The sequence below is a fragment of the Mytilus galloprovincialis genome, chromosome 13, assembly GCF_965363235.1.
Source record: "Mytilus galloprovincialis chromosome 13, xbMytGall1.hap1.1, whole genome shotgun sequence".
NCBI classification, from domain to species: Eukaryota; Metazoa; Mollusca; class Bivalvia; order Mytilida; family Mytilidae; genus Mytilus; species Mytilus galloprovincialis.
Window position 1 is genome coordinate 32,967,844 of NC_134850.1, and position 21,262 is coordinate 32,989,105.

A 21,262-nucleotide genomic window follows, 5' to 3' on the forward strand; every position below is an offset into this window, starting at 1 on the left:
TGTACACTTTTTGAATCAAGTAAACAAATTGCTCAGCCAAGTAAAGTCTTTGGAATGATTTGATTTGATTATTTTCAGCTAATTCAGTCTATCCGTTTTTAAGATATTTAAGTAAAACATCAGCAGAAGAGCGTAACTTTTGATAATCGTGCGAGGTATGTCCCATGTTTTTACTCGTAGTCAATATCGAAGATTTGTAACTTGGTGGAATCTGTCAGCTTAAAATCTAAGTAAACAAATGATCAAAAAGTGTTTTTTTTTACATTTTATAGAGAGAGTAAAAATCTCATTCCGTTCTACATTTTTAAATATCTAAGGTATTGATGTTAACTATAACAGATTTTCATGTTTTTGTACAACAACAAAGAACAATCAAGATGAATGATTTTTTTTATATTAAATTCGATTTTGGTTTAGAATGTCCTTCACAAATTATTCAATGAATGTTAGAGATATGCAAAACTTTTTTGTTCAAAATTGATTTTTTTATATTTAAAATGACGACATAAAATAATGTCCAGATTTAATTGCCGTGCTGGTGAAAGAATACAAAGGACATTAGCCGTACATGTGTATATCTAATAAAAGAGTTGTTTCAATTATCTCATTTATTCAACAGCTATTGGAAAACTATTGCATGAATAAATTCAATACTAAATACATAAACAAAAATATACATTAAATGATAAGATAATGTACAATTATTGTACATGACTCCACAACAATAGTATATAATATATGCAATGCTTTCTTCAATTTTAATTTAAACACAGTTTTATTAGACGGATAGATACAAATGTATATACCTAACAGTATGCCTGATAAATCTAACACATTAACTTATACGGGGAAACTATGTACTAGAAAATCAAAAATTAAATCAATTCAAATCTTTAATTAAAGAACTAAATGCAATTCACGACTGCCGACAAAATTGGCTGACTAGATCTAAATAAAACAAATATGGAAGTGTTTATACATTGTGAGAAAAAGAAATTTAAACTAATTTTTGGATTCGAGCGTCACTGATGAGTCTTTTGTATACGAAACGCGCGTCTGGCGTATATACAAAATTTAGTACTGGTATCTATGATGAGTTTATTTCCACAGTAGATACAGTTCCATCTGCTTACATGAAGAAAAAAAAATTAACGGCAAACCCTCTGTTGTCTTTAAAAAAAAGAACCCTGAGATAGTGCTATTAAAAAGGCAAGTTCAGGTGAGTAAGTCACTAAATGTTCTTCTTACACGATAACGCTGTCAAGATAGTAGTTTAGCAAGCTTATTAAACTGAACGTGATAGTGCCATCGAAAAAAAATAATTATAAAAGTCAGTAGTTATTACCTTGTAAACATCAAAGGAATGCTGATCCAATTCCATCATCAGGTGGAGTCCTCCTTCCTTGGCTGTTTCGGCGCTATTCCACAACAACCTCCAGAGGTGCGCCGGCTCAGGTGATCAATTTGAACCTGGAACTGGATGGCCTACACGGCTCCGATGTCTCAGCTGATGTCATTGCTGTTCTTCTGTAACTGAATGCTGTTCTGTATATCTATATCTGTCCATTATCTACACAATAACTGTTCATTGTTCTATCACTTTGCACTTTTTCACACTTCGTCTCTTTTCCTCCAAATCCACGGTGATGCCACTTCTGCTTCTCTACACATTTCTGTAATCAGTTTCTTCCTCTCTGTTCCTACCACTCACAAAGTCCTAAGTGCCCGCCACATTGACTGTCCTGCAAATCCCCTGCATCCGACTTCTATTGCCATACACCACGTCCTCCATCCCCGCTGTTTGCAATCCTCTACTAGCTGCTGGTATTTTGCCATCTTTCTTTCATAAGCTTCCTCTATTCTGTCTTCCCATGTGACTGTTATTTCCAGCAATACCGCCTGCCTAGTTCCCTGTGACCAAATGACTATATCTGGTCTTAGCGATGTTGCTGCTATTTCTGCTGGGAAACTCATGCGTTGATGTATGTCTGCTGTCATCTGCCAGTCTGATGCTGTTCCAAGTATCCCTAAACATTCTGCCTGGTTGTCTTTCTTTTCTCCAGCCCTCACAAAATTTACAAACATGATGTTCTTCTGCATCTTTCTCTTCTTTCTCCTGGTGGTATCCAACTTTGCTGCTATTGTTTTCAATACACTGTCATGCCTCCATGTATATCTTCCATCTTTTAGTGCGACTGGACATGCTGACAACACATGCTGTATAGATGCTGGTTTGTCTTTGCATAAGGTGCATGTTGGGTCTTCTATCAACCCCCAGGTATAGAGGTTTGATGGACTTGGTAAAACATCATACACTGATCTTAGGAGAAAACTCAATCTGTATCCTCCATACTCCAAATCTCGCTCTAGGTCAAAGTCCTGCTTCTAGCTCCTTGCCAATTCAACCAACTACCCTGTTGTTCCATTTCTACTGCCTTAACATTCCTACTCTCTTCTTCCATCTGTCGTATTTTCTGTTGCACCAGTTCTCTCCGTCCCTTCTCATTTGCTGTATCCCACCTTGGTTTTGTTGTCATACCAAATCCCTGTCTACCAACTGCTGTTACACCAACGATGACACTGTGCTTTAGTCTGGTCTCAGCTTCCTTAACTGCTTCCTCTGCTTTCCATTTTCTTCCTGTCCTGAGTTTTACTTTGGCTCCTCTCACTTAAGCATCTTTGCTGTCTCTCAACGTCATAACCTGTCTTGTCTTTGTAACTTTATACTCTTCTGTCAATGCCTTCATTGGTAATTGTAGCTTTGTTCCTGTACTGTACAATCCAATGCTGCTGAAACTTCTTGGCACATCCAACCATCTTCTTAGGCATGCACTGATCTTTCTCTCTAAGGCCTCCACTTTGGACAACGGGAACTCGTAAACTAGTAATAGCCACAGTATTCTTGGTAAGACCCCATGTTGATATATCCAGGCCTTATATCTTCCTGGGAGCCCACTTTTGTCTATCTTCGTCAGCCATTCTACCAATTGCACTTGAACTTCACCCATGTTTACCATATCTGCTAGTGTTGCATCAAACTTTTTACCTAGGCATTTCACTGGTTTCTCTCCAACTGTTGGTATCTTTTCACCTGCTAACTCAAATGTCTCATCTTGCACTTTGCCTTTCCCCACTATCAAACTTCTAGATTTACTTGATTTGAACTTCATTCTGGCCCACTTAATCATCCTTTCTAATTCCTCTAAAGTCCATCTTCCCTCTATGACTGTTTTTGCTGTCACTGTCATATCATCCATAAAAGCTCTTACTGGTGGTTGCCTGACCCCTGATGAGAATAATGGTCCTCTACTTGGTTTTTCTACTGATTTTACAATTAAGTTCATTGCTGCTGCAAACAGGACTACTGATACTGTACACCCCGTTAATATTCCAACTTCAAGTCTCTGCCAAGCTGTGGTGAAGTCTCCAGCTGTGAACCTCATTTCAATCTTGTCAAAATACTCTCGCAGCATAGTTCTGATAGTTGGTGGAACATGATACCTCTCCAATGTCAGGTCTACTAGTTTGTGAGGTATGGACCAATAAGCATTAGCCAGATCTAGCCAAAACACTGCTAAGTCACTTTTCTTCTCCTTTGCTTCTCTTAAAATCTGTATCATAACGCTGGTGTGTTCGATGCAACCAGATACTTCAGGCATGCCTCCTTTCTGGACTGCGATGTCTATATATTCGTTGCCAAACAGGTACCTCGTCGTTCTCCTTGCTAAAACTGTCAGGAATATCTTCCCCTCAATGTTCGATAGGGAGATGGTTCTTAACTGTTCAACTTTCCTTGAGTTCTCTTCTTTTGGTATAAAACATCCTTCTGCCTTGTACCAAGACTCTGTCATCTTTCTCCTTCTCCAAATTACTTTTAATAGCTTCCACAACCTTCTGATCAGTCTGGGACAGTTCTTATATACCCTATATGAAATACCATTTGGTCCTGGAGCTGACCCTGCTCTTGCCTTTCGCACTACGTCCTGCACTTCTTGGAACTTCAGGTCTGACTCATCAAACTGTTCTTTTGGCTCCTCTGGTGTTAACAATTTCTCACATTCTTCCAGGTCTTCTCCTCGTCTCTCATCGCTGTGGGTCTTACTGAGATGTTCTTCCACTTCTTCCCTCGAGTTTTCCAGTTTACCAGATCCTCTCGCTCCAAATAATCGCTTCATATACTGAAATGGGTTTGCTGTAAATGTTGCTCTCTCCTTTGCCTTTTTCTTTCTATCTCTTCTATGAGTTTCTACTCTTGTAAGTGTCTTAAGTTTCTCCCTAGTTTCCTTTCTTAACTGCTGTAATGGTTACCTTTCATTCTCATTGGCGACTTTGTATCTCTTCTTTAACCTTCTCAAGTCTCCTCTCAATTCCTTGATCTTCTTCTGTCTCCGGTTACTATGGCCTTGTTTTGTTGGTTGTTTCCCTTGTGGTACCACTCCAAATCTGTCCTTTCCTACGCTGTAAATAATGGACGTCATTGCTGTTATCTTTCTGTCTACACTGCCTGCTAATGTTGCCTCTAAGATGTTTTCCAAATCTTCGTCAAGAGCTTTCCAAGCTGCTTTGTCTGCATTCGTTGGCCATTTGATCTTCTCTTTGCATGGCTCATTCTCTTCTCTACTGGTTGTTGGCTCTATCCTGTCTCTCTACGGACTGTTGTTTCTATCCCGTCTTCTCTATGGACTGTTGGTTCTATCCTCTCTATCTCTTCTGCCTCGTCAAGTTGTTCTACCTCTGTAGGCTGTTCCTCGTGCTCATCCTCACCCTGGGTCACAGGGAGGCTATCATCACTGTGGTTTGTTTCCTGGATGGTCTCCTCCTCCGTCTGACCAGATGTCTCTGTGCGTTGATTGCCAGAATGGGGTTGCACACATTTCATTCTGCTTTGATGGATCTTCAAACCTCTAGAATTCTTACAGACTTTACCACAAAAAACATTTACATCCGTTGTTCTGGTTCGTTGTCCTTGTCGGTTCCATAGTCGTTTCCTGATCCTGTCCTATGGGCTGTTCATCCTCCCTCGCTTTCGCACAGCCCCGAGGGTGTCTTAGTATATATCATTCCATAGCGTGTAAAATGGGTTCCCCTTCACAGGAGATGCACTTTGACTTGCCAAGCCTAATGCCCCGGTTACCAGTCTCTCCTGGCTGTTATATTTTCTTCTTATTCAAGAACACTGTCAAGATTGTAATTTGGTACGCTTCTAAAACTGAATATGATAGTGCCATCGGAAAAGGCAAGTTCATGAAAGTCAATGAATATATAAACTAGTTTCTTTTTACAAAAGAACGCTGTAAAGATTATAATTAAACACGCTCTAAAATGAATGTGCTATTAAAAAAGACAAGTTGATGAAAGTCGGTAATTATATTTACTTTTTACACAAAAACGCTGTCAAGATTGTAATTTAACACGCTTCTTAAACTGAACGGGAATTGTATTTAGTTGTACATGTAATTATCTTTAAATAAGCAATCAGTAACTGTGTGTACACTTATATCGTTGTTTTGTGTTTATTTTATGTAAGTTGTCTTTGTGTCTCGTACCGATCTTTTGAGTTACACCAATTTAAAATATATGTGTATGTTATGCTGTTACACCAGTGTCAAGGTTAGTGGTAGGTTTGCTTACGCACACCCATATTTAATCACGACACTATCTTTATTTTCCTGCTATTTTTGTTTTCATTGGTTGTCGTTGTTTTATGTCTGTCATATTCTTGATATTCGTTTTTTGTAAACTGTTTTTTTTATAAATTAGGTCCGAGCTTTTCGTTGCCTAGGGGTTCAACAAATCTAGATGAAATAAAAAGAAAAGGAATATATCAATGATATGTTATGTGAACATAAATGTGCTTTCTAATGGACTGGGTTACGTTCAATATTGTTGCAGATATATATAGTGTGTTTATTTACGTTTTTTGATTGAGTTAAGCCCTCCGATTGATATTTATCGTGTGTTTTTTCTATGTTGTGATGTTATACTATTGTTTCAGAAAAGGGAGAAGGTTTTGTACCATTAAAACGTTTTATTCCGCTGCAAATGTTTGCACCTGTCCTAAGTCAGGAATCTGATGTACAGTAGTTGTCGTTTGTTTGTGTAATTTATACTTGTCTCTCGTTTCTCTTTTTTTATATAGTTTAGACCGTTGGTTTTCCCGTTTGAATGGTTTTACACTAGTAAGTTTGGGGCCCTTTATAGCTTGTTATTCGGTGTGAGCCAAGGCTCCATGTTGAAGCCGTACATTTACCTATAATGGTTTACTTTTATAAATTGCTATTTGAATGGAGAGTTGTCCCATTGGCAATCACACCACATCTTCCTATATCTATAACCGCTTTGTCTGAGATATCTAAATTCGTTGAACGATTTGCTCCGAGGCTTTAATATTCAACTAACGTAGACGCCATTTTGGCTATCTAGATATATTTAGCAGAAAGCAAAACGGACAACAGATATGTAACCATACGATAGGTAGATTAAAGTCCGCGATATCCTTTCGGATAGTGGGACTACAAAACCTGAGACGAACGTTTTGCATATTATTGTAATTTGTCGGTCATTCGTATTGGTTCAGTAGTCGAAATCTACGTAGTCCTCCGAAGCAGCTAAATAAGATACTAAACGCACCCCTGGTGATACGCCCCTTAAAAAGGCATTCTGTTGCATAAACTGTATTATGACTGTAGTTGTTCACAAATCGTTGTCAATATAATTGAATTTGATGCGATTGTCTATAAAACCAGTTTTAATCTACCATTCTCTTCATTATAAATGCCTGTACCAAGTCAAGAATATGACAGTTCTTGTCCATTCGTTTGATGTGATTTATCTTTTGATTTTGCCAATTGATGAAGGACTTATGTTTTGAATTTTCCTCGGTGTTTTTTATTTTTATTTTACTTTTTTTGTATGTGTCTGTATCCGGGTATCGAGACCATTCTGGTGAATAAATGCAAAATCATTTACCTTCACCTTTCAACAAGATGTATGGATAACCACTGCCGATTCGTTTGGGAAATAAAATAAAATCGAAACATAATGTTGAGACTTGCAATCAGAAAGTCTATCTCGAGTTTGACAATAATCTCAAATGTCATTCTGTAGTAATAGGACTTCATAGAGGCATTTTTTTTTATAGATTTAGTCAGAACTAAAATAGTATAATATATGGCCATGAATGTAGCTTTGTGTCATAAAAAGAAGAGTAACTACTTACCCTTCAGGTGCACATCGGTTATAGATTTTGCTCAATCTTTATTAAACAATTTTCAGTTTTGATATTGAGATTGGTTAACTACTTTCATCTGAATGTTTTACTCATATGTATTTGTTTAAATCTAAATGAAGTATACTAAGCATTAAGTGTGGTGTACGTAATTTATACGTAGCAGTTTCATTAAACTCAATAAAATCAGAAGACACCAAAATATGATCTGACACAATGTGTTTTATTATACAAGTAAGATGTTTCACTAGCTATAAAACCAGATTGAATTCCCCCTTATCTACAAAAAAAAAAAGCAAGAGCAACGCGAACCACTTAAAATAAATGCTAGCGGAGATGCAGATGCATCGGAAGTGTAAGCAGGTTCTGCTCCACATATGCATGTATCAACCGTAAAGATTGTTAACAAGTCTCGTGCGATGACATCAGTATTAAAGAACAGGATGGGATTGTAGTAATGTTAATTGCAACATTTACCAGGATATCTGTGATACAGATTTTTATAAGGATTTACAATCTTGTGACGGCGCCCGTATAAATTTGAGGATTTTTTTTTTCGAGAAAGGACTTTGAAATTGTTTCGAAGATAACGAAAGGCAAAGGATTGTTGGAGATAACATATTAGGTTTAATGTAGATATTAAGCTACATATTAGAAATATAAAATCGTTGCAGTTCAGTCATACTGTTGCCTCTTTGAATATGTCTATCTTTCTAACGCATTCCATTCACTTATCAGCAATGTTACTATCTCGTTAACCTGTAATAAACAAATCATTTTATCACACATTCTCTAAAATGAAAATGTTTAGCCATGGCGTTGTCAACATAAAATAGAAGATATGGTATGAATGCCAATGAGACAACTCTCCGCAGGAGACCAATTGACACAGTTTTTTATAGGTCACCGTACGGCCTTCAACAATGAGCAGAGCTCATATCGTATAGTCAGCTATAAAAAGGCACGAAATGAAAAATGAAAACAATTCAAACGAATAACTAGCGGCCTTTTTGTACATACAAAAAATAAACGATAAACAAATAACATACACATCAACAGTTTAATTTCGACTTATGCAGTTTAAATGTCCCTCTGGTATCTTTCGCACATCCTTAATAACGTTAGAGCAAAAACGTTTTCAATGAAGGTAATTACGAATCTTACACATAAAACTTTTACATCTAACCTTAAAATTGCAAAAATAAAAGAAATATAAAGTTAAAATATATTTGTGATTGGTTGAGATGATATATATATAGTTAAAGAAAAAAACTATTGATAGATAACGAACATATACTCTCTCCTAATTATATGAGTTTGTCTTCCAACTGTTTTGATTCGTGCATCATTAATGAGTCTTCTGTAGATGTATTGCTCGCTTGCATACAAATTATTGTAAGCATTGAATCGTTGAAGCATTTTAAAAACTGGACTGATGCCTTTGCGGGTGCTTGATACGTCACTGAGCTTAAAGGTATAACACCATCTCAGTATGTGTTGAATTGAAATATTAATCATAATATGTACATTCTCTATACATTTTCTGTATATAAAACAGGTAAATTTTTCGACAACTAAGGTCATTCTAACCCAAAATATTGGCTTAGCAGTTTTTCGCAAATTTTTTCGATTTTTGTTTTGTTTTTTAAACTCTATAACTTCTGTCTTTTTTCGCACGCCACTGATGAGTCGTATGTCGACTAAACGCATTTCGGCAGTACTCAATTATCCACATGAGATCAAACTAATCACCAAACGTTGAATTAATCAGTGAAATGGCAACAAAGCACGATGTTAAAGGATAAAGCTAGCTTCATTTCATGATAGATAAATCTGTTATCCAACCGTGCGTGTGCTTTGTCCTTTGGTCGAAATCACATCAAAATTTCTAATCTCTGTACAAGGCATGGTAAAAATATTCAGCACAAACATTAACTACTTCTAATTTGATTACTTTCGACTTACGCATTTGAATATGTCTGATGCAATCTTTACTCGATGGTTAAATGTGAAATCTTCCATTAAATCCATTGTTCGTCTAATGTCTTCTGGTAAAAGAATAAAGCCGTGCTGCTTCAGCTCTTTTGAGAGTTCTTCAATCAACCAAACAGTATCCTGAAATGTTTTTTGAAAAAAAGCTAGAACACAACAAAACAGTTTGTTTTAAGTACAAGCTGTGTCAACTGAAGTTCGTCCCTGCTTTAACCTAAAGACAGTTCAATGTATATAAACTCATCATAGATACTAAGATTAAATTTTGTATTTACGCCAGACGCGCGTTTCGTCTACAACAGTTTTATTACGTTTGATTCTTTAATATGCTTCATCTATCAATCGCATGTACATATTTGTTAGACTGTGTATCAAATTGCCAGCTTTTCCGTTTCGCTCTGTAGGCTAAGAATACGTCTAACCAAGTATTGGTTTTTCAGAAGGTTTGATGTGCAAATATCTAAGACCGTATATTAGTTTTAGTACGAAATCTTTTTTAATAGAACAAATCAAAATAAACACTTGCATAAGTTTTGTTTCTTATTTGTAAGTTTTGGGTATATGAAAATTTTCTTTCTTTTTTCCAATCTTGTCAATATAGCACAGGTATCAAGCCAGAGGATAATACTCTTCAGTCTATCTTTTTGTCGTTTTGATAATTTCCCGTTTGACATATATTTTAGGATGTCTGCTTGTCATGTTTTGGAATTTCTGTCAGATTTTCGGAATCCTCTGGTTTTATCCATTTGAATGCCTTCAAAAAATGTCCCCATGAACCCCAATTTTCTTTTTATAAATCTTTTACATGTATAATTATAAGTCATTTGTAAAGGTCTATCAAATTCTATTTTTTTAATTGTATTTGAGAACTTTAACTGGTCAATGATAAAGCTATGAAAAATCAAGAGAGACCATTTTCCCTCCAAATATCCAATGGCTAATATCACGAAAAGAAGCACATTGATCCCTATATTTTTTTTTATTTTTTTTTATTTCTAAATTTATTCCCTATCAATACATACTAGTTTTATGAAAAGTTATTTATGTTGAAACTGAGCAACGAACATCCTTAATGAAGGATTTTAGCCGAAATTGAATTATTATACACCATGAGGTTGATGCCAGCAGAGTGAGTTTACTTTGAAACCACTATCTTCGGGTTTATTTATGCTTTGTTTGATACATTGTTAGTCGGCATTGTGTATTTGCAACTGTATTTTTCAATCAGTTTTTCTTTTAATTGATTAATCCTTTTTCATATTTTTCGCTGTTAATGATGGAGATTAATTTGTTTATCTAGGACACTATTTAGTTCTCATTTATATTGACTTTATGTAATTTGTTGGGGGGAATTTCCAGTTTGCTTTTCTGTCGCATGGACTTAATGAAAAATATGCTTTAGTTCATATCCTATATGACAGTTGGGTGTAAGCATGATTAATGTACCTCTGGGCAAAATTAAATGATTTAAGCAAACTTAAGTTTACGAATATTTAAGTCCTAAACTCGAGACTAGCAAAACATGTTGTAGTTACATTAAATCAACAAAATATCTAATCAACTGAAAAATAATTAGAACAAATTCCATCACTTACTAATTAAAAGCAATATTTTGTATTTCGTGATTGTGTTTTGTTGATGAATAAAAGAAACACATGTATACATACCTTTTCCTTCTCATCTGACTTGCTGAACAATGTGAGCAGCAGATATACTGTTTGATTAACTGCATTAGTTTTTTCGACTGTTACTTTGTTTACTGATTGTGGTCTGCTCACAGTTGCCCATGTTTCTGAGCTATCACCATGCTGTAGATAATAGATCAGTCTTTCAAGAAGATTTATAAGTCTATGTAGTCTTGCTTCATATTCCGACTGTCTTACTATGTTTGAATGATGCAGCCGTGGATCAACAGCCACTTTTCGACCTCTGTGTAGTTTTTCTAAATAAATATACAATTGAATTAGCAGAGGAAGTTAGAGTAAATTCTTTTTAAAACTGGATTAATATGTGTCCTCTTTTATGTCAGTGTTGAATTTTTGGTTTAGGGTTATTCGACGTTATGTATTATTCAATATACATAGGTTAGTTTCAAGCACCTCAGATTAGAAATAAATAGAGTTCTAAATGTTCACAAAAGGCATCAAATTAATTTTGGTACCTTTATTTTGGATAGCATTGTATTGCAGTTACCGTGATAAAAAGAAAAAAAACGTAAAAACGGGAAGATAACAAAAATACCTAAATCCAAGGAAAATTAATATCGGAAAGTCCCTTATCAAATAGCAAATTCAAAGTTATCCTTGGTTGACCGACTGAATGATTATTCTAAAAGCAATAAGATTTGTTGCCTTACATTGCTATTAAGAATGTGTTTGTGTAGCTTATTTGAAGTACACAAATCAAATTTAAAAAAACTTCCATTACTTTGTTTAATGTTGAGAATTGCAGCTTTTCCTCTAGCTCTTTGAACATCTAGGTCGACCTCTGTTATTTTCTTGCTAGCACAGTCCTGAATACGGAATAATATTTCGTTGACGTTCTTGCCTTCTATTGAAGCATTTAACATCTTTCGAGCAGCTCTGATACCACAGTTCTACAATTATAAAAAAACATATATTTATATTAGATCAAAGCATCTATTGAATTCATTGTATCGATATTACCTGAATCTGTGATTTGAATGTTGAGTTCTATATTCTTTTTTATCCTACTTTAACCCTTGGCAAGAATTGAATGTTAAATTTCTTTATTTGGTCGACGGTTTCTAGAGAAAAATAGAGGAAGTAGTAAAAGCAATATCCGAAGCAAAATTGCGAAACAAGAAACAATAGAGAACACACTTCAACAACCATAATGTGTTGTATGCAGTACGGTCCAAAGAAATGTATTTATTCAAGAAAAAAAATGATTTTCATGGTTTTGTGTTAGAATTTAATGCAAAAGGCAATTACATTTTATGCTTTGAAAGTATCTTCATCAGTTAAGAGTATATATACCTCGTGCGATTCTTGCAAAGGAAGTTCGTCGTAGATCAACAGATAGTAACAGGCTGTTTTTGTCTCAGATTCTAAATATCCATTTGTTTCAGTGCAAATCTGCAAAATGTATTGTCCTGGTGATTCTGGTGGGAAAACGTCAATCACTACTTCTTTGTATGTTCTTCTTCGTATTAAACAACACTGGGTTAGTTCATTGATCACTTCGTAATCCTCCGAATGGTTTGATGTTGCTTCTGAAGACAACACATTTGCTTTTATGGAAATCAGTTCAGACATTCTATTATCTATCCGAAATTTTATCTGGAAATGTCTGCTCAAATCGATTTGCAGTATTCCAGATCTGTATGACGGATGAGATAGCCCAGAGAAGTACATGAAAGGACCAGGCCCCAGCCCAATAGCACCAGTGTTAATAGGAAGTGGCATGGGTTCGGGATGACACACCTTGCAATCGATATCAACTGCGAGTATTTTTAGAAGAGGTTCACCATATTTACCGGCATAAAATACAAGTTTGTAGGTACCAGTATAAGGAAACAGTACATCACATGTCCAGGTTGATTCGTTTCTGATAAGATAAACAAACTTTTGTAAGAAATTATCATTTTCAATTTTTATATCTAAGTCTGTTTCAACTAATTCTAAATTATACCAAAGTACCAATTCATATACGGATTCGTATGTTCCCATGAAACCAAGTGTAATTCTACCATCGTCACAGGTTATTTGGTGGCTCAAATGAGTAGTAAGTTTTAGACCCGTTCTCCACCAAGGAGGAAAGAACATGTCTTGGTCTAAGAATTGTTCTTTTGTTATTGGTTCAAGAAGTAATTGCCATTTTTCATCATCAGGAAAGCATTCGTGAATAAAATGTTCTGGATTTGACAATACATAATGATCTAAGAATGTTTTCTTTAGAATCTCATTCGTATCTGAATGGACTTCAGTATAAGATTTGACCATGTCTTTTGATATATTCCCTGATAGTGTTCGACATATGCGATATGGATGAACAAGCTGCCACGTGTCTTTAATTAAAACTGCTACCCATGCGCATGGAAGTAATGTGCTTCCATCATCACTCCTGCAGACACCACTTATCTTGTCACATTTAATACCAGTAGCCCTGAAAAATGATACGGACTAAGCAAGGAAGACGAAATGTTTTTCTTTTATTTTTTTATTTACAGCTTGAAATTACGATTATTATTAATTTCATTCACACAATGATGACGTAATTACACGCCTTACATACCGAAAAAAACTTACAAGAGATTTAAGAATAAATGTAAAAAATAATTGAATCTTTTTTTCTCTTTTCTACCAATGAAATAGGTAACATTGCTTGATTAATGTTATAGGGAATGTATTTCACAGAAAAACCGAAATAACTGAAGCATTAAAAGAGAAACCGTAACGATATATACCAATTGAATATTCGATCAACTGACATATACGTCGATGATCAGCTAACAAGGCAATCACAAAAATCGAACAAAAAGACAAAAAAAACAGTCAACAAAAATACTGGTCATAAGATGTAAAAGCATAGTTAATGGTAACTTATCTTTCACCAGAAAAAAAATCAACTAAAAACCTAAAAAGGAAACCATTTAAAACATATAAATGTGTATGTGAGACAGGTCCGATACTTCAGTATCAGAAACTTTCAGAAATGTTTACCAGATGAAACGCATCAAAGAATTATTTACGTTTGTTGGGTTAAATACCTGACTTTAATATTTTGCCAGTAAAATTTGAATGCACGAAATATGCACATGATGATCTTTTGTGGATTTTTACAAATATTCAGATAAAAAAGGATAAAATCCTTAATGTTTTTTTAAATCGGTCAGATCATACAAACAGGGTATTAGGATTTGTACTGTGTTGTTTGAATGTTTTTGTTCGAATTTTATTAGCACCGAATTTCAATTTTGATATAAAAAAAACTACTACCGTTGTTTTAATTGTCATATATATCTTAAACCATTCGAATCAAGTAAAATCTATAAATAATAAATATGTTATTTTAACATACCAGCATAATAAAATAAATATTGTGGTAAATGTAGTTTTATGTTGCCGTAACAGTCTAATTAATACATCCGGGGTTCTGCCTTGTCCTTCACCAGATCTGTATGACAGAGGAGAAGATGGAGGCTCTAAATCCTCAACTGTATCATGAGCCAATGCATCTGACAACCAAATAATAAAGGACCTGATCAGCAGAATGTCACTGTCAGGGTGGTTGGGTATCGGTTCTTTTAGATAATCTCTCAGCTCTCTAAAACTGCTCAGTGCTACCCGTGGTACCTGAAATTATTTTAAATCAAAATCGCCAATATCTTGTTCTGCACCCTTGTCAATCTTACCTACAAGCTGAGATATGAGATACTAGTAATATTGCAATTCTTTGTATTTTTAAATTGACAAAATTATATTTTGCACAACGTTTTCTGCACGTATGAAAGCATTATTACATTCTACATGTGCGTGTCCCAATTTATGTACCTATATTTCAATGGTGATTTTTGTCGCAGTGTATCACATTTGCTTTTGCTTATTCTTTTTGTACATACATAAGACAGTTAGGTTCCTCGTTTGAATTATTTTACATTTTCATTTTCTATGCGGCATGGGATTTTCTCATTGTTGAAGGCCTTACTGGGTCATCTATATAATTTGATCTCTGGTGGATAGTTGTCATAATTTCAGGATATCATACTATTGTACATTCTTATTATCATATCACGCATAAAAAGCAATGTATGCAAATTTAAATCTACTGAATAGTTCACATTTCTGAAAGGTACAATGGTGTGTTAGATCGTTGCTGATGCACTGTTAATAATCATTCACTTTCATTCATCTATCGAATGACACAAAAACAAAATAATGATGCATGAATTATGTGAACAGTTTATGTTACCTTCGATGCGTTCTTCTCGATAAGGTCTATCAAATCAGTGTTCAGACCGTTATGGTTGGCTGCAATGACGTACTGTTCGCATAGAGCATTCCGGTACAAGACTCTTTTAACCACATTTCGCTTTGCTTGTCTTCGTTGAACTTGGTTTGTTGTTATGGGATTTGGTTCAAAGGAAAAATCTTGAGATGGAAGGATTTTGACCTAGGTGGAATAAAAAAATATGGTGTTAAAAGTTTTTGTACATTTCTATTTTTATTTTCGTTTTATGATTCGTTGATATTCACCAACATAAGAAATAACTTTCCAAGTATGCACATCCAATGTACATGTTGAAATGCATTTAAACTAGACAAAGTGATGCCCCTGCACTCCATGCTGAAGTAAAATATTTTAATGAACAAAGTGAATTCGTCGGGGTTAAACATTTTTTGTGAGATTTCAACCTTCCCCTTATACCTCAAACCAATGTAGAATAAAGAAAACACACAAGCAATACGCACAGTAAAACTAAGTTTGAAAGAAGCTTGAGTCCGATGTCAGAAACACTTTAAATATAAAAAAAAAAAGATGTGGTATAATTGCCTATGACACAACTCTCCAAAAAAGATCAGAATGACACAGAAATTAACAACTATAGGTCACCACAAGGCCTTCAACAATGAACAAAGCCATACAGCCCATACCCATTAAAGACGGTTCATCAGTATCATTTTGAAAACATTTGTAGTGTTGTAATTTTGGCCTGCAAAAAAATGCAATCATTTCGCAGTTCGATATTTCCGAAAACAGCGTCAAAGTAAGAGATACAGATGACTGACTAATCAAGTTAGACGTGGCATTGGTGACAGGCCTTCCTTTTATGTATAACAAGTTTTAAAGAAATAAGAACTCATATGTCTGCCTTATATTTATAAGACATACATGTAGTAGCATGAATGTTATAAACCTCACACAGAATATAGTGATTGATTGATTGTTGGTATCCTAACTCCAATGAAAAATATTCCAAACATGTTTAGATCGATAACAAATTAAAAACTAGATCTATCATTGCAAGTAATAGCAGGTGGCACCCAGCCCACATTGCAATTTAACTGCCACCACTTTAAAATCAGTCAAAGCACATAAATACATAACAAAGCATGGTATAAAGGTTGAGGATATTTGAACTGCAACATTAAAATGAGGGTATATAAGATTTTGCTGTTTCATAGGCCACCGTTTGGCCCCGGAAATAGTTGTTTTATTGCTTCTAAAAGTGTATATATCGTGGCACTATTTCTATACGAGTTCTTATTTTGTAAGCACGATAATGTTCCATTTTTATATCACTTCAAAATAGCAACAAAGGGCAGTTATTGAAGAATTGAATGGTTCTTATTGTAAATTCATTGGAGTGAAAAAGCGTTGACCGAAGTACATTTTGTATGAAGTGCGGAAATTACGTTTTCATAATGAAACATACATCCAATGTTAGGTTGAAGACATTGATGTACGTATTTAAAAAGAGGATACATGAAAGAGAGAGAACATAACATTTTTTTTCTTTTGATAGTGTCAAGTACGTCGTGTGATATTTCATGACACAACAAGCTTTCAGTTTGCAAAGAAAGCGTCCACAATATCAGTTTGTCCATTTTTGTTAAAAAACATTTGTTTCAGAACTCACACGCAAAGGTGCTAAAGTTGTGTGCCATTGACTTATTATACATATATCACTACATTTAGATATATCGAGATTATAAACTGTAGTAATATCCAACTTGTTTTTCTGATACTATTTTTATTGTCGTTTTTTTCCTAATCTGATCTGATAGATTGTTCTCATCTTATTTGGTCTGACGTTATTATCAATGACTCTACTTTTAAAGGCAAATTGCGTCTATTTCTGTCTTATATTTTATTAAGTACGTTTTGTTTGTTGTTGTTGTTGCCATACCTTTTAGCCTTGATGTTTATTTATTTCCAAATTCATTACTCAAGCGTTAATAATACATTGATTTAAGTTCAAAACATCACTTAACGTGATCGACACCTCTAAGTACATAGTTTTAATACGTTGTATTTTAGTGAAGATTTAAATTAAAACTGTAAATGACAGTGTCGGAGATATTTTGAATTACTATACCAACGAAGCATCGTCTACTCAAATATACTACTTTTTACACAAATAACAGTTGTTACCACTTTAAATTGAAAAGTATCTTTATACTGAATTTTATGTAAGAATTTTAACCTACCCCGTTCCATTTCAAATTTGCAATCCAAAATTAAAATGCAAATCTTTTTATTCTGTAATTCATTTAATTAAATAGGTAATCATCATATTACAGTAAGTTGGCATTTTCTTCATTTTACGACCAAGGTAATAAAATTATAGGACTGAAAGGAAAATAGAAGATTTGAAATATAAAATTGACAGCAAATGTGTCTGTTCCAAGTCAGGAGCCTGTAGTGAAGTGGTTGTCGATGGTTCGTGTCTGTCATGTTTGTTTTGCGTTAAATGTTTTGTTATAAATTATGCCATGAGTATTCTGAATTGAACTGTTTCACATTTTCATGTCGGGACCTTTTATAGCCGACTACGGTGTGGGTTTTTCTCATTGTTGAAGGCCGTATGTTTGCCTATAATTACTTACATCCACTTTATTTGAACTTTGGTGGATATTTCTCTCATTGGCAACCATACATCATCTCTATATTTTAAGAATACAAATATAAAACGTGTAACGATTAAAATTTTCTTATTTTAATAGTGAAGACTACATTTAAATTCATTTGAAGAGGGACACGTTCTCTATGAATTTTAGTACATAATATATAGTAAATTGTATAAAACAAACCTTATCATTGACGAAACTTTCCGATTCTAACTCAGCTTCTGTGGTTGCTGTCACTTTGTTGAGATTCTTTTCCCCTTGAAAAATACGGGGCTCTCTCTTGACTGGATTATTACCCATCGAGGTATGTTTCTACTTCAAAATACTCTTGATTTTAGTCAAAAGATGAAAAATAAACTAAATCACGTCATAATCTTTAAAATGTCAATTATTGTGAAAATATGTTTTGATTGTACCTGTCTTGAAAGGTATAATTTTATTTACTACGAAGGTAAACAGTGATTTAAACAACATTCCCATTATTAGAACAACAAAACGGATGTATTGAATAACTTTAAATTAATTAAAATACGTAAATGGAGAATACTTTATTTATGACATTAAACAATAAGTTTTCTGTACCTGTTGAAGAGGAGTTCAATATAAATTTAATATACTTTAGACCTATATATACAAGAAAGGCAAACTGGACAATTTTTAACTAAAGATGGTATTTTGCCAAATATGTCGAGTTTAAGATGTTAACTTTGGCTGGGTTACTGTTACTTATCTATTCAAATACAACATAACTCATAAAGTTGTTATTAAATTGATCCGGGGGATCGATATTTGTTAGTAAATAAGTTTTTTTAATCAATCCTTATATGTAGGATGTAAACTGCATTGCGTAAAACGAATATTTTATAATTGACGGGAGAGATTACAGGTTATTGACTGGTAGAATCATGGATTCCCATGTAAAATGGTCAATATGATACTTTCATGGTTAAATGTATTTCAATAGCAACAGAATTTTATATGCACTGTAAGACCAATGCAAAATTTCAAGATTATAACTTGGCAGACAAAAAAAAAAAATACCAGGTAGTCACAAGGGATGACTGGGGTGAATAAAGATGATCATCCCTGGAATTATCCCGTTCCATACTATATCATTACCCTACTACATGAGTGTCAAGAGATCTGCACGTTAAAGAACACTTGCTACGCCTAACCGAGGGGCCCTTATAGGGTATCTTGCAAAGCAAAATAATTAATCATATCCATCAAACCGACATTTTCCAGAAACAGTTGACATTTCTTGCATATCGACCTTCCTATCAGAACCTGCTTAATGTTTAATTCTGAAAATGTTCTCGTCTTGTATATCGATGAAATATGAGCTACACTGTACGTTAAACAAATACAAATATATCATTTTTGTATGTTTTTTCGGTCTGTGCATCCGTTCGTTCGTTCGTTCGTTCGTCCGTCCGTTCGTTAGTTTGTCCGTCCATTCGTCTGTCCGTTTCAGGTTAAAGTTTTTGGTCAATGTCGTTTTTTAATGAAGTTGAAGTCCAATCAACTTGAAACATTGAAAATGATAGTGCGAATGGGGCATTCGTGTACTATGGACACTTTTTTGTTAGACCCTGGAGTTGACATCACTCAGGAAATATTTAAGAATACGGGTCAATCGCCAAACAATATCAAGCCCTACTAAGGAAAATGTGATGGTGGCTTTATGTCGATCTGCTGTCATGATACAAGATCAATTGCTATAAATCGACAATTAATTTTGCAATTTGAGAGGCAATGAATCGAGCTGAGATAAAGTCATTGAAAACGAAGTAATGTACATTTGTAGAACACTATATATCAGTATGCAGGATTTTTAAATGGAGTGAAGTCGGCGAATGTCTTACCATAAACCAACCCTAAATGAAAAAGATAAGATAATTAAAATATAAATATCGAAAGTGATATATATATATCAAAGTGTCAGATTAATATATTTTAAGAAAAAGTGCAAAAGTGTTTATATGTACTTAAAATCAAAATGTTCATCTGGGCCTTAGATTGCCGTTGAATACAATATCACATACAATTGCAAATTTTACATCTTTTTGTCTCAGAAATTTGTTGCAAATGTCCAGACGAAAGAGACATTCAAGTTGTATTTAACCTTCACATTCTGACCAGACTTGACCATGTTTTAATAATCTGTTCACCCTAGGTTTTGATTTAAATTGGCGGTTGTTTTTTAACATAAAGCCGTAAAATTGACCGTATTTGTACATCAATTATAATGATTTCGAGCCTCATTTGGTTAAACATGTATTTTTTCATATACATGTATTGTTTAATTTGTAAGATTTTCAAAAGAATGATTCCTTGCCAAGATATTATTGTAATAATGGTAATTTATTGTAAAATATTTGAATATAAAAATTTCAATATTTCGAATTAAGCTTAAGATTTCTCAAATAATTATAATAAATTATAAACGCCACCATTTTAAAGGTACAAGTATATATTTTTTTAAATAATATAAACACAAAAGCAATACCGTAACAGTATCATATATTACCGTGTCGTCTTTGAAGTAAAATACTTACCATTTCAGTGCAAATAAATAATGGTTTGACAGCTTAAACACTTTGTACCATTTTCTCAAGTAAATATGACTTGTTCTTTTCTAATGTCCACTTAAACTAATTATCTAATTGAATAATTGAATTCACACTAAATTGTCCTTAAAACACAATATTAGGTCATCTACAACTGCGTGTAAAATTTGAATTAAATTACCATTAGAAACGGTTTATTTCTGTAATGCCTACATCTTTTGATCTGCCGATAGAATACAGGTGAAATATGTTCGCGGTTAAGGAAAAGTGGTCCTCAGGGCGCATTGCATTTGCGCCAATATTTACAAAATACAATCTTTCATTTGCGCCACAAGGTTAATATATTTCATTTGCGCCACAAAAAAAACAAAAAAAAAAACAATTTTTGTAAGGTGTATATAACTGTCTGACAGGTATCATCTATTCTTGACCTTATTTTCATGGTTAAGTTTGTTTCTTAGATACTATAAGCAATAGGTCAACTATAATTAATGCATATATTGATTGTAAGGTGTACATGTCTGTCTGGCATGGTTCATCTGACCTTGTTCTTATTTTCATAGTTCATTGGTCAATGTTTAATTTTCCTGGTTAAGTCTGTTTCTTAGACACTATAAGCAATAGGTCAACTATATTTAGTGTATTGAATGATTGTAAGGTGTACATGTATTTCCCGTTTAGGTTTGTCTGACCTTGACCTCATTTTCTTGGATCATGTTAAGTTTATGTGATACTTGTGGTAAAACTCTAAACTTAGGACTATCAGCATAATGGCAATGGTCAGTAAAGAACGCGAGACATTTCAGCGTGTGCCCTCTTGTTAATTTTGTACCAAAAAACCAGTTTCCATAATATCTATACATTTTTAGTTACTATGA

At 34.1% G+C, this 21,262-nt stretch overlaps 2 protein-coding genes across 2 annotated transcripts in view; both read right to left on the minus strand.

Moving 5' to 3' along the window:
* Window positions 1–647: 647 nt before the first annotated feature.
* LOC143057472 (uncharacterized) lies at window positions 648–4,879 on the minus strand. Its single transcript, XM_076230780.1, has 6 exons — window positions 4,685–4,879; window positions 3,938–4,295; window positions 3,040–3,370; window positions 2,414–2,643; window positions 1,816–2,204; window positions 648–653 (listed from the first exon to the last, which is right to left on the minus strand). Exons 1-6 carry the CDS (start codon window positions 4,877–4,879, stop codon window positions 648–650), a joined length of 1,509 nt encoding a protein of 502 aa, XP_076086895.1.
* A 2,585-nt stretch (window positions 4,880–7,464) lies between these two features.
* Window positions 7,465–21,262, minus strand: part of LOC143057270 (lim and transglutaminase domain protein ltd-1-like) — a 299,753-nt gene continuing 285,955 nt past the window's right edge. The window contains exons 2-9 of the mRNA XM_076230549.1: window positions 17,998–18,141; window positions 15,155–15,355; window positions 14,264–14,538; window positions 12,220–13,348; window positions 11,648–11,816; window positions 10,888–11,162; window positions 9,194–9,343; window positions 7,465–7,987 (exon numbers count right to left, since the gene is read on the minus strand). Of these exons, the coding sequence (XP_076086664.1) occupies window positions 7,934–7,987; window positions 9,194–9,343; window positions 10,888–11,162; window positions 11,648–11,816; window positions 12,220–13,348; window positions 14,264–14,538; window positions 15,155–15,355; window positions 17,998–18,114 (2,370 nt within the window). The 5' untranslated portion in view covers window positions 18,115–18,141 and the 3' untranslated portion in view covers window positions 7,465–7,933. The remainder of the gene's footprint in view (window positions 7,988–9,193; window positions 9,344–10,887; window positions 11,163–11,647; window positions 11,817–12,219; window positions 13,349–14,263; window positions 14,539–15,154; window positions 15,356–17,997; window positions 18,142–21,262) is intronic.

Coding starts and splice junctions, on each gene's coding strand:
- LOC143057472 (XM_076230780.1), bottom strand. CDS start 4,879: ATGAAATGTGTGCAACCCCATTCTGGCAATCAACGCACAGAGACATCT. Junction 3,371..3,937: donor GTCAGCTCCAGGACCAAATG/GTATTTCATATA, acceptor CGGGGTGTACAG/TATCAGTAGTCCTGTTTGCA. Junction 2,644..3,039: donor GTGAAATGCCTAGGTAAAAA/GTTTGATGCAAC, acceptor AGTAAAACTCAG/GACAGGAAGAAAATGGAAAG.